The sequence below is a fragment of the Hydra viridissima genome, unplaced genomic scaffold (assembly GCF_058129835.1).
Source record: "Hydra viridissima isolate aposymbiotic clone 2 unplaced genomic scaffold, HvirCarnegie_v1 scaffold_2, whole genome shotgun sequence".
NCBI classification, from domain to species: domain Eukaryota; kingdom Metazoa; phylum Cnidaria; class Hydrozoa; order Anthoathecata; family Hydridae; genus Hydra; species Hydra viridissima.
Window position 1 is genome coordinate 9,114,131 of NW_028324301.1, and position 12,821 is coordinate 9,126,951.

The following is a 12,821-nucleotide window of genomic DNA, read 5'->3' on the forward strand; positions in this document are numbered from 1 at the left end:
ACAGATCAAATATGTTTTATCTTTGGACGTTAAATGAGGAGGGTCCAGAAGAAGAACGTAAACAGTAATGTATCCCACTCCCTACCCACAGACTAACGCTACACACGCTCTTTTTTTGCCCAATCTCATTAGTTACTTAAAAGCTGATAAACTATCAACATTAAGGAGCTCTGAGAAATTTTCTCATGACGATTGGAAACTTGTTTATCGTAAATGACCAAAATAAGGACTCTGACTATTGAAAGGATAGCCTTGCAAAAATGGTAACACAATGTTAAATGAAATGAGGCTGCTGATAAACGAAGTTGAATATTGGCCCTTTTTGGTTAATAGAGAAAAGATTTTTGACGCCACTTCATCAGATTTTGATCATTGACTACGACGAAAATTAGGATGAAATTAAAGAAATGTAATTTTTGAGTTAGATTAGAAATACTTTTTTTTGTTTTGAGTTTTCCTTGAAAGAGTAAGTACCCACTATTGAATAAACCTCCATTAAAAAACCCTAAAAACCAAACTTGTAAATAAACCCTTGGGAACTCAGTCATTAACAGTAATGTGAATATTTGCAGAATGTGAATCAGAATTTTTGACTAGAACCTTAAAGAAACTGAGAACTTGTTATTAAAAAACTGGTATTCTTGTTGCGAAATTATAAACTTAAATTTTAATGAAAAACCGTTATGCAACAAAACGTTAAAAAAAAAAGTAAAAGTTCTTATAAAATGAATTGCGGTCCGTAGCGGTTTCTCCAAGACTCAACCCTTACTGTGAAATGACGCAAGTTTTTACTTGTTCACATGCACTTGCTTCATTGAATACGTGCTAGTTAGATGACAAAATTTATAACTTAAGTTCAAACCTAACATGATATTGCCTTTCCTACTCTCCACATGACTTCTTAACATAACTTGTAACTCTCGTCTTCAAATCGCGTACTTAAGTATAAAACAAAAGTTAATATTTTTTTTTTTAAGCTTTAAATTAAAGCTTTGAAAACTAAGTTTTAAATTATAATTTTGATAATAATAAATAAGCTGTGCTGAATAGCTTTCAAATTTAGAATTAGGAGTATATAGTGGACGAACTGAGAGCTAAATTTTCAATTATTTTAACTTAACCTAATTCTATACAAAAATGACGAAAAAAGAGCAGATTTCAAGATTCAAAATTCCAGCAAAAAATAGTAGCAGCCTGCTAGAATATTGCCTCAATACATTGTCCAAGCTCAATTAAAAATGGTATTCATTAAATTAAAATGCTGCATTTTAAAGCCACATTTTTACTTGAAACAGGTTCAGTTTTTTTCTCTAGTAACAGATTGCTGTCTTCACGCATTTCCCCATCATTAACTTAACATTAACTTAACTCTTTAGTTAAAGAAATGTTGCCTAATCCCCCCTTAAAGGTCAGCTGCTAACACGGATCTAAAGAAGATCAATATGTATTTAATCTATATTAAGATCACCCTAAATTATAACTTTATTTAAATTTTTCAAATGACCTACTTTATCTTCTATTTCAACGTATTTTTTGTTAATGCGAATTCTAAATGCCCTGAAAGTCTCTGCAGTTTTCTTCAACTTGGATCCACTATTAGTAATAGTATCTACCATTTTCTTGACTTTGATCAATGACACAATTATTACAGATATACGTAACAGCCGCATAATCAGGTATTTACAGTGGCCAAACGTATGAACTGTGACTACTAGAAATCTGGTATCGATGATCTATCCATACATGAAGATTGATTGATACAAACTTGACGCTCGTAGCTTCTGGTTAAAGTAAGATTGAAAGAAACATCAGATAAACATTACGTTCTGGTGGCTGCAAACTCGATGAAGTCCGGGTTCTCAACTAGTGATGGCGGCATTCCATATGCAACTATTGCTTCTCTAGAATAACATCGAATTTGAAAATTTCTTACATGACTTCAGTTATGGTTTAGCAATTTAATTAAATAAATAAATTTATAAACTAATTTTGCTAACCTTTATCATTCATGCACGAGTTTAATGATGATTACTTTTCGTTAAACTTGTGTAGTTAATGAACGTTAGTTGACTTGATTTACAAACACCAGAAGGTCCCTTCAACTTTTTAAAATTTAGTAAATTTTAGCTATGATAACATAAAGCGGCTTTTTGATGTGATAAAAAAATATTTTTCTTAAACTTTTTTTTTTTTTTTGCAAAAAACTCGTATTTTTAGATTTTTTTTAACGAAAAGTTACATTAGCTGGTTTACTTAGTTGATACAGGGTGCGGCAAAGATTTGCGGACTAATTTTTGGTTTCGTGATGTAAATAACAGATTCCCAAATTTTGTTTTTGTTGTTTAATGTTTAATAAACGTCTTAAATTTGAATGAAATTGTGAAAAAAAAAAAACAGTTTAGTTATTAAGTTTTACAATGGAAATCAAAAGAACTGAAGTTTCAAACTTAATAAACACGGTTTTTACCTGTAAATTAAGTGATTCGTATTTCTGGAGCGTCTAAACCTACTTTTCACCATGTAAAAAAACGTGATAATGCTGAGAGTGCCCAAATGCCCTCTCCAGTGATAAAAAAAATTGATGAAAGTTGGACTGAAAAACTTAAAAAGCAAGTAGAAAAAAATTCTACTGTCCTCTCTAAGGAGCAAAAAAGTTGATAAAAAGTTCACTGAAAAGCTTAAAAAGCATGTTGAAAAAAATCCAACTATGCTCATCAAAAAGACAGTAAAACTGTTCAAAGGTTATGAGAGGACAGTCAGAGGAACTCTAAAAACACTTGGATAAGACAGTGTGGCCTGACCTACATGCCTACTTTTGATAGAAAGGCTAAAAGGTTTAAGACAAGAGCGATGAAAGACGTTTTTGAATCAGCTGAAAAGCCACGCTTCGTCAACAGTTAAAATTTTCTCTAATAAAAAACTTTTTAGTGTTGACTATATGATCAATAAGCAAAATGACAAATTCATAGTGCAGAAGGGTGACAAGCACCAACTGTGTCACCATCAAGGACCCTCAGTCCGTCATAATGCTAGCAAACATCGCTTCTAATAGAGAGAAGTGTCCACCGATCTACATTAAAGAGAAAAAGTTATCTTAGATGTGTATATCAGCTTACTCAAAAGTTATGTGGTGCCATGGCTAAAGAAGACATTCCCAGAAGACAATTGCATATTTTAACAAGCAATGGACCCTGTCATGAAAAACACAATATTATCTTTAGGACAACGTGGTTAATTTCTAGCCCAAAAACTTTCAACCATCATCCAGTCCTGACCTGAATCCCCTTGACTAGTGTGTGAAGCGTAGTTAAGAATAAGACTTGTAAAAAGGCCCACTCAAGTGTCAAGTCACTTAAATAATCCATTACCCGTGCTTGGAGCTGTCTATGTTAATATTCCATGAGTAAATTTTTTTAGTCATATAAAAGTTCATTTTTAAAAATGTCCTAAAAAGTTCGCGAATCGCTGCCGTACCCTGTAAAAATTTTCATCGTTAAATTAAGATAGTATTACATACTTTTATGTTTTTAAAAATAACGCTATATAAAAGACTAATTAGAATCAGAATTAAGTGATTTTACAGTATAGCATAAAATTCAGCAGTTAATATTCTCAAATATTCTTCCATCAAGTGTCACTTAAAAATAACATCAGTACGGTCATTTGCTCTTAGAGAATTAAACAGGAAAAAGTGAACAACGATAAGCCTGCAATTTATGAATTTATCAAATGCACAATACACGGATATTTATCGGCTTAAATTTTTCATGACAAAAATTTCTACTGAATCAAAAAAGAAAAAGGGCACATTAAGGTTGCTGAAAGTCATCGGGTGACCGAATGTCTCATATGCCCTTCTCCTCAGTTCCAATGGGGCTGTCCGTAAACGATACAAACTTTTCCGTACGATTCAGGAATTCAAAATTGTACATTAGTTTTCGGTTATTTACAGGAATATCCTTGTGTGCATTGTAACACGTAAAAAATATATTACAAGAGAGGAACAATATCTAAATAAAATAAAATCCAATAAAAAAAAGTCGAAGCCACCTCCATTAACTGCGCAATAAACTCGAAAACTGCCGTTTTTTAAATTTATTATTCAGGAAATTGAGTTAGATCTAGGGTAAGAGTGCTCGTTGTTGTACAGTCTTTATCAGGCTAAAAAGAAACTTTTTAAAATTATAAAAAGTGAAACTATAGGTAATGTATGTTATCTGCAAACATAACTCGACCCTTAAAAGAACACATCAAAATGAAGTTTCTTACATCTGCGGTCACCCCAATTACGCTATCAACTTTTGTGTAGAATTCATCTTTCAGAGAAATTACAATACATTGAAAACGATCTTTGGTTTGTTTTTTAATATACTTGGCTACCTAAAAACAACACTAATTACTTAAAGTCCGCATAACAATATAAATTATATAGATTCATATAAGAATTATATAAATTCTTTATCTAAAATGAGCTTAATAAATATTGTGTGCATATAGCAAAACGCACCCTGTTTATGTTAGTGTTATCAAGAGCAGCATCTATTTCGTCGAGTACAAAGAAAGGAGAGGGTTGGTAACTAAATAAAATAGAAAGGTTTGTTGTTAAAAAAAAAAAAACCTTTCAAATCTTATAAGCTTTAGCGAAAAGAAAAGAAGTTTAAAATGTTGGCAGGAAATTTGATTTATTTTAGAGCAAGTTTTCATATTTAGCTTAATTAGTTTGAAGTTCACACAAATAACGTTTGACTAATTAAAACCACCGTCAATATATTTGAAAATATTTTTTCCCATACCTATGGATAGCAAATAATAAAGCTAGAGCAGCAACAGTTTTTTCTCCACCTGATAAATTATCCATGGGTCGAAATCTACAACAAAAAATTACTAGAAAATCAAATTGTGCGCTTTAAATGATAAATAATAAAGACATTGAAAATGGAGAGCCATGAAAATGACGAATCCATTTAAATTTTAAAGATCAGGAATACTATCATCTGTTTGAAACAAAAACCTCACAACAAACGGAGAGTAACTTTGTGCTGAAAGATCATTCAATCTTTGGGTGCAATATATATTAAAAAAAAATATTAAAAAATATATATCAAAGAACATATATATTAAAAAAAAAAAGATCCATTAAGATAACCATTATTTGATAAAGACATGCATTTCTTTTTGTATGACAGGAAAAATGTACCTCTACAACCAACGTCACTAAGAAGATAACAAGTTCATTACTTTTTTATCGATTCAAATTTTGTCGATTGCATATTGAAAAACATGCAGAAAAAAAATCATATAGACCCACAAAGTATTTCATTTCAAACCAACTGTTCATAAGTACTTTAATAAATAATGCTAGTTTGGTTATTTTCTACAAAAAAAAAATTACATGAAATTACTAATAATGAGTCACATTAAAGATATTTTTGTTGAGTTTTTGAGAAGATCCGAAAATTAAGATACATAAAAATGAGTCGAAAAACAGTTAGCAAAGCAACAAAAATTTGATCAGCAACAAAAAAAAATGCCAAATAGATTATTATCGCTGAGGTTAACAAAACAAATAATCTGATGGGACTAAGTTTGGTGAATAAGCAAAATGTGACATGACTTCTCAACCTAGTTCAAATATTGTATTTTGTGTTTCCATAGCTGCGTGTGGATAAGTGTTGCCATGTAGCAATACGACTTTTTACTTTCCGTGGCCTGGTCCAGTTCTTTTTTCTAAGATTACTTCATTCAAGCGTCTTAGTTGTTTAAAGAAACGTTAAGCATTAACAGTTTGCTTCGGTTCCAATAACTCAAAATACAAAATACCTTTAATCCACTAAAACTTTTTTCTAAAAAATTCTCTTTTAAATGATGTATAAAACAGTGATTATATTTCAATTTGCATAACTAACTTAAGATTAAAGTTTGGCGACAAAAATTTTGCATACTCCTATCATTTTCCGAGAATCGCATCAGAGTATTTCTAACGCAATTCTTGGAAATTAACAATCTTATAATCTTACAAACATTGAAGTAAAAGAGAAAAATAAAACTCTTTAAAAAAATATGAATATTATAGTAATTGGCTATACTAAGGTTGCAGGTTGGCAGTTTGAGTGTTAATATTTGGCACTACTGTTAACTTTAATAGAGAAGGTTTGTGTAATATCAATACAAGTTGAACCAACCAACACACCTACATAGAGATACTAGAGAACTGAAAGGATTTCAATTAGCAGACGTAGTGCTTGATCGAAACAAATGTTTATAGTTTCAACAAGATATGGCCACACAATTTGCACATTCACATGTTGGATTGAAGTAAATAAGATAAATTTAAATTCAAACCTACTTGGATAGAGAAAGAATTACTTTAGACTAGAATAAATGCCTTGAGTAGCCTAAAACAAGAACTGGATACCATTTGGAGAGAAGTTCCAACCAAAATTTGCAGCAGTATTGTTAAACTGATGCAAAAGAGATCCATAAATTACAAAAAAGTATGTGGGGAATAAAACTTTAGATACTAGTTCTAATGTTTATTGTTGTGCCAATTTAGATTTATCATAGTTTTTTTTATTTTAATTATTTTGTTTTATTGTGTTTGCTAACATTATTGTGTATATTAACATTATTTTGTTTTATTGTGTTTGAAAAACTTAAATACTTTGACTACATAATAAGGAGTTGACACCCTCACTTTAGAAGTGAGGGTATCAACAGGAGTTGATACCATCATTACCTAGACTTTTTGCTAAGACAAAGGTCTGGGTGTTATTGTGCTTAAATTTTTTTTTACTAGTACTAACCTCTTTTTTTGTGTATTATAATTTAAATTAATTCTCTGAATTGTTAACACTGGTGTTATCTTATTTGATGCAGATATTTTAAAATACTTTTTTAGTGATCTTTTCTAATATACTTTAAGTGATCTTTGTATTTGACAATGTATTGATAATGGGTTTGTAAGTACCTACTTATGTGAAATGAGTGAATTACCATGTCTTAGACAAAATTTTAATATTGAGTTGGATCGCCTTTAGTTTTTATGACTTCTGCAAGTTGACATAGCATTGATTTAACTCATTTCTTTGTCATATCTGAGTCAATATCAGCCCAAGCTCTTGGGGCATGATCTTTAGCTCTTCTTTTCTTTTTAGACATCGTGTGCCACATTTTTTATCCAGAATAGTCCAGAGATGTTCAATTGGATTGAGATCTGGACTTTGCGCTGGCCATTCAAGTAACTCAATTTGCTTTTGGATAAAAAAACTCTTGCTTTCTTTGACGTATGTTTAGGGTCATTGCCTTGCTGGAAGATAGAATGTTTTCCTAATCGCAGTTATTTAGTTGAAGCCAGAAGATTTTAATTGAGAATATAAACACAAACCTCTGAGTCCAAAATTCCATCAATAAACTCCAGCTTACCTGTTCCGTTCCAAGCCATTGATCCCCATACCATAACATTGCCTCCACTAAATTTTACTGTGCCTTGAATACAACTGAGTGTGAATGCTTTAGCTTTTTTTCTCCATACTTTTTGAGCTCCATCAGACTTGACAAGATTAAATTTCGAATAATACCGGCATATTTAGATATTTTTTAGCAAATGCAAGTATTTGTTTTTGATGGATTTTTGAAAGGAATGGTTTCTTGATTGGAACTCTTGCTTTGAATCCACTTTCTTTCAATTGATTTCAAATAGTACATGAGCTCACTTGTAACCCAAAATCTTTCTCAAGGAGGCTTGACACTTTTGGCGCTGATAAAAAGCGGTTCTTTTGCACCATCTTGACAATTTGTCAATCTATTCTTGATGTTGTTTTACCCTTAGCTCCAAATCTTGGCTGATTTTGCACATATCCAAACATATTACACTTTTTAATCAGATCGCTGATAGTTCCTAATGCCATTCCAGTCGCTTTATTTTTTGACTGGAATGGCATTAGGAACATTGGTTGAACAAATCAATAACCAAATGGCGCTGTGAGCTTGGGACCATTCCTTGATTTTAACTCCCATACTTGATGATATCAATGGTAAATCAAATAAATTTAAAAAAAAATAACACTCAATTATTAAAAATTACTTGTTGTAAAACAACAATATTTCTAAAACTATTGATTTAAAAACTTTTTTTACAAAATAACATGTTCAGATAATTATTTTTCATTGAAGTTTTAACACTCCTTCAAGAATTGTTAAATTTTAGCAACGCAAATTAATTACCGTTGATTAATTTTTTTGCTATATAAAATTGTGATTAAATTTGCTTTTAGAATAATTATAAAAGTATTTATCAAAAACATGTTTTTCTGAAAAAAACCTGACAAAGTTTATTTTTCACAATAAAATGTTTTTTTTGGATACTTATTTCTCTGACTGTATATATATATATATATATATATATATATATATATATATATATATATATATATATATATATATATATAACATGTTCAGCAATTAAAACACAAAAATTATTTTCTAGTAAAGGTTATACCTTTTTCCAGGTGCAACACAGTTATAACTGATTCCCTCAAGATATGGCTCCTAAAAATAATCAAAACAGCTAAACACCTTTAAAAAACACTTAAATATAAATACAGAACATTATGAAAAGAAAAACAAAACCCTTCAACAATAACTTTTTAATGAAATATTTTTATCTCTTGAAAATTTGAAAAAAGCACTCGTGCGACAAATAAAAGTTATTCAGGCAAAAATTATATATGCTAAACAAGTACTAAAAATCAAGATAAGTTTATACATCTGCATTCTCTGCTCCAAGGAAGGCCTGCGCACTAGAATTATTTGATAACTCCTAACAGGTAAAAATATAAAAATGCACAAAATTGAGTTTTATTTTGTAGGATAAAAAAGAAGAAAACATAACACAAAAAAAATCGTACTTTGTATATTTCATCAATTTTCTGAGACACATGCTCAAATGCATCCATGAATTTGTCATATCTAAAAAAACATACATATGTAAAATATATGAAATGATACAATATAATCTGCAAAAGTCAAAAATATATAATCTACCTAAACTTAAGTTAAATTTCTTTTAAAACCAAATTTTAATTTTGAATGTCAAGCTATAAGTTTAATTTATATAAGATACAGAATTTGATTCACCTTTCTTTTTGTATTGCCTCATATTCAGCTTTGGCTTTTTTTGCACGCTTTCTGCTACTTTCAAACTCTTCATTTGTTTCCTTGAGTCGATGTTGAACTTCATCTAATCTAAAAAATGCATATTCTCTTTTTAGGTTTTTTTGGATGCTTGAAAGAAAGAGTAATGAAAAACATTCATTTTGATAATAGAAAAACTATTGCTTAAATGTAAATAAACAATCTCTATTACAAATATAAATAAAGAACATTATAAGAAAATTATAATTTAAGAATTAAATTAATGGTATCATGAAGATATTTATTGCATAAGACATGAATAAACAAAATAGCATTACGCAAAAAATATTTTCTTGTTCCAACTAAAACCAAAAACTAAAAAATAGTTTTAAATTAAAAAATATGGTTCAACAAAATCATTTTTTATTTCATTGATAATTTTTCAAAAAATAATCTTCTGCAATATGATTTCTTGAACCATATTTTAACTTAATGCTTTACAATTGTAAATATTTATTGCATAATACAAATGCCAAATATCTTTCCTGCATTAAACTAAGAATGACACAGGAAGATACATTTGGAGAAAAACTAGCCCATAATTTAATAAAGTCATCACAATATAATAAATTACCTTGAAACAGCCTTCATATTTGGTGCAATAATACGTGAGAGTGTGCTTTCAAGTGAGGTGATGGTAGATGTTAGTTCTTGTTGAAAATTTTTAATTTCATTTTCATCAGATAAATCTTTATAATCATCTTTTAAATTGTTGTAATCAATGATGAGTAAATAATCTTTGTGGTATGTTCGAGAACTCTGAAAAATAAGACAATATTCATTAATGATACTTCATATTACTTAATACTAATTAATGTAGGAAACAATAACTAATTCAAATTGTTTTATGATAAGCTTTATTAAATGTAATGAAAAAATTGACAAAAAATATTGTGAGAACTGTTGTGCGATTTTATCAGTAAAAAAAGGGGTATCTTTTTTACTGATATAATCTTTTTGCTCAAATTTACAGAAAAACTATTGTTTTTTTTTTTGTGACAGCTTTGTTAAAACAGCAGTCTACATTCAGAGAAATAAATATAAGTGCATCAAAGTCTTGATATTCAAACTAAATTCTTAAAAAACTAAATGATCAATAAGAGTTAACAATGTAAATAACAGTTATTTTGGCAGCACCAAATTTCATAAAAATTATGGTTAATTCAGATTATAAATTAGGCCATGTCATACTACAAGTGTCAGAACTTAAAATTGGGGAGTAACTTTATTATGTAAAAAAAGAAAATTAAGAAAGATATTAAATTTTTCTCTGAAATTTCTAAAAACTTTTTATTAATGCTTAGTTAAAAAAAAATTTTTTTTCATTGATCATGAGTCTGTAAAAAACTATTTAAATATAATTCTACAATATATTTTTAAACTTTTCCTTTAAAAGTAAGACTACATGCATTATACTTTCCTACAAGTACATGTATGTATGTATGTATGTATGTATGTATGTATGTATGTATGTATGTATGTATGTATGTATGTATGTATGTATGTATGTATGTATGTATGTATGTATGTATGTATGTATGTAATTAGATACAAGTATAACAAGTACATACATGCATGTACATACATGCATGTATATACTGCATGTACATACTACATATACATACTACATATATATACTTCATGTATTATACTTTCCCAGTTGCAAATTTGGAAAAATAATTTACTAATCTTTACTCAATAACTATTATAACTTAAAAAAATCACTGTAAAATCAAAACAGTTTGCAAACTTGAACTTTTGAAAACTTTCATTAAAACTCTGTCTTTAATTTTGAGCATGGTGTAATCTATTTGATACTATTCAATAAATATTTTGCTCATTAAATCTTGAGTGAATGCTGATACTACAGCAGTTAAACCAGAGAATTAAAAGAACTTGAGTGAGGCTAGTGCCTCATTATTACAGGGGATTTTTAAAATTTTCTTACAATATATCTGACTTTGGATATAAAAACTTGAATATCTGGAGCTAAGTTTCTAGGATTCAATTCAGTCTCTTCTAGGACAATAGGTGCATTTGAATCAATATCATTTTCTTCTTCCTCCTCTATATCTTCCCAAGTTTTATCATAACAGATGCCCCATCTGTTGTGAGACAAACCACTTGTTCCCAATTTAGACAAATTTCATCTAGCTTTATTGAAAGTAACTTTCTAGCCTCTTCAAATGGAAGGCTACCATCTACTTTAATCAACCCTAAATTGTAAGATTTTCCTTCCAAATAGACATTGACAATTTAGTAACCTTTGATTATTCACACATGTGTATTTACACAATTTCTTTCGTGCTTCCTCACATTCACACATGTGTATTCATCAGCAGTCAAGCTGATATGTTTTCCATGTAAATCATGAGCTACTTCTTTTTTCATTTCCACAAAAAATTTCTTTTTACATAAATTACACATGCCAGATTCTTGACCACATTTTGAATGTCATCCCAAACAGAGACTTTTTGGTTGACATATTTCTTTGTTATTGAATTAAAAATTAATCAGTCAAAAACATTTTAACATACAAGACTGTTAATAAATATACAATACTCATATTTCAAATAAATATAAATGTTGTAAAAGGTTTCAATGTAGAAATTATTTGTTCATTAATTAATGATTTAATAAATAATTCTTTATTTTATTTCACACATTTAATTCCAAATTTCGCAAACAAGAAACACAAAAGTACTCACAATAGATCATCATTCAGGAAAGACATTTTTTCAATATAAAATTTTTTTTTAAATATTGGTAAAAACCGATAATTACTGGTAATGGGATAAAAATTTACCGAAATTCCGGTGAAATGCCCAATGATAATGTTTGCATTATCTTTATAAATTTTTAAAAATGTACAGATGATTCATGCAAGCAAATATCAACTTGTTGATGATTTTTAAAACAGCAACAAAATTAAATTTGGTTTTAACCTAAAATACACACACAAACCAAGTTTACAACAACAATAAAGACACCTGGCTTTCTTGCACCTCTATTTCATCTTCTGTTTGACTTGAAGAGGTTCCAGATGCTTCAATATCATTCATAGAACCTTTTTTAAATGGGATTGTAATGTCTTCCATCTATATTTCAAAATTTAAAAAGATAAAAATAATAAATATTATAAAGAAATTTAGAAAAATTTTAAGTTATATAAAATAAAATATAAGAGTGATCACACAAACATACACAAAAAAAGATGTAATCAGGCCGTGAACTCCAGCAACAATGTCAAAGCTTGTGCAATTCTCAATATGTTTTAATAAATAGAAGCTAACAAAACCTCTATTTAATGTGTTCTCTTGGTTACCAATTTAAACAAGACAGAAAAAAGCTACTTTAAAAAAAAAAGCCTATTCATTACAATTTTTACTTGCTTAGCATATGAGCACACATTGAAACCACTAACAACTATTTAAATAAAGAACCTCTCTATATGACAAACAATTTGATAGAAAATTGAACAGAAAGCTTATAAAAAATTGATCTTACCAAGATTAAAAAGTGTTATTTAAAAAATGACTTTAATTTACATAATTCTTATAAAATTAAGTATTAGTCCAAATGAGTCAAATTAAAAAGAAAATAGGTTTTCAAACATCTTGTCTCCCATT

General features: G+C 28.9%; 1 protein-coding gene across 2 annotated transcripts in view; it reads right to left on the reverse strand.

Annotated features, from left to right (window-relative positions):
- Positions 1-3,929: 3,929 nt before the first annotated feature.
- The window catches only part of LOC145182106 (structural maintenance of chromosomes protein 1A-like), a 30,175-nt gene continuing 21,283 nt past the window's right edge, over positions 3,930-12,821 (reverse strand). For both annotated transcript variants that reach the window (XM_090080595.1, XM_090080596.1), the window contains exons 28-37: positions 12,183-12,290; positions 9,767-9,951; positions 9,136-9,243; positions 8,907-8,967; positions 8,765-8,818; positions 8,498-8,547; positions 4,794-4,868; positions 4,508-4,577; positions 4,270-4,380; positions 3,930-4,161 (exon numbers count right to left, since the gene is read on the reverse strand). In XM_090080595.1, coding sequence (XP_089936721.1) covers positions 4,099-4,161; positions 4,270-4,380; positions 4,508-4,577; positions 4,794-4,868; positions 8,498-8,547; positions 8,765-8,818; positions 8,907-8,967; positions 9,136-9,243; positions 9,767-9,951; positions 12,183-12,290 — 885 coding nt within the window. In that variant the 3' untranslated portion in view covers positions 3,930-4,098. The remainder of the gene's footprint in view (positions 4,162-4,269; positions 4,381-4,507; positions 4,578-4,793; positions 4,869-8,497; positions 8,548-8,764; positions 8,819-8,906; positions 8,968-9,135; positions 9,244-9,766; positions 9,952-12,182; positions 12,291-12,821) is intronic.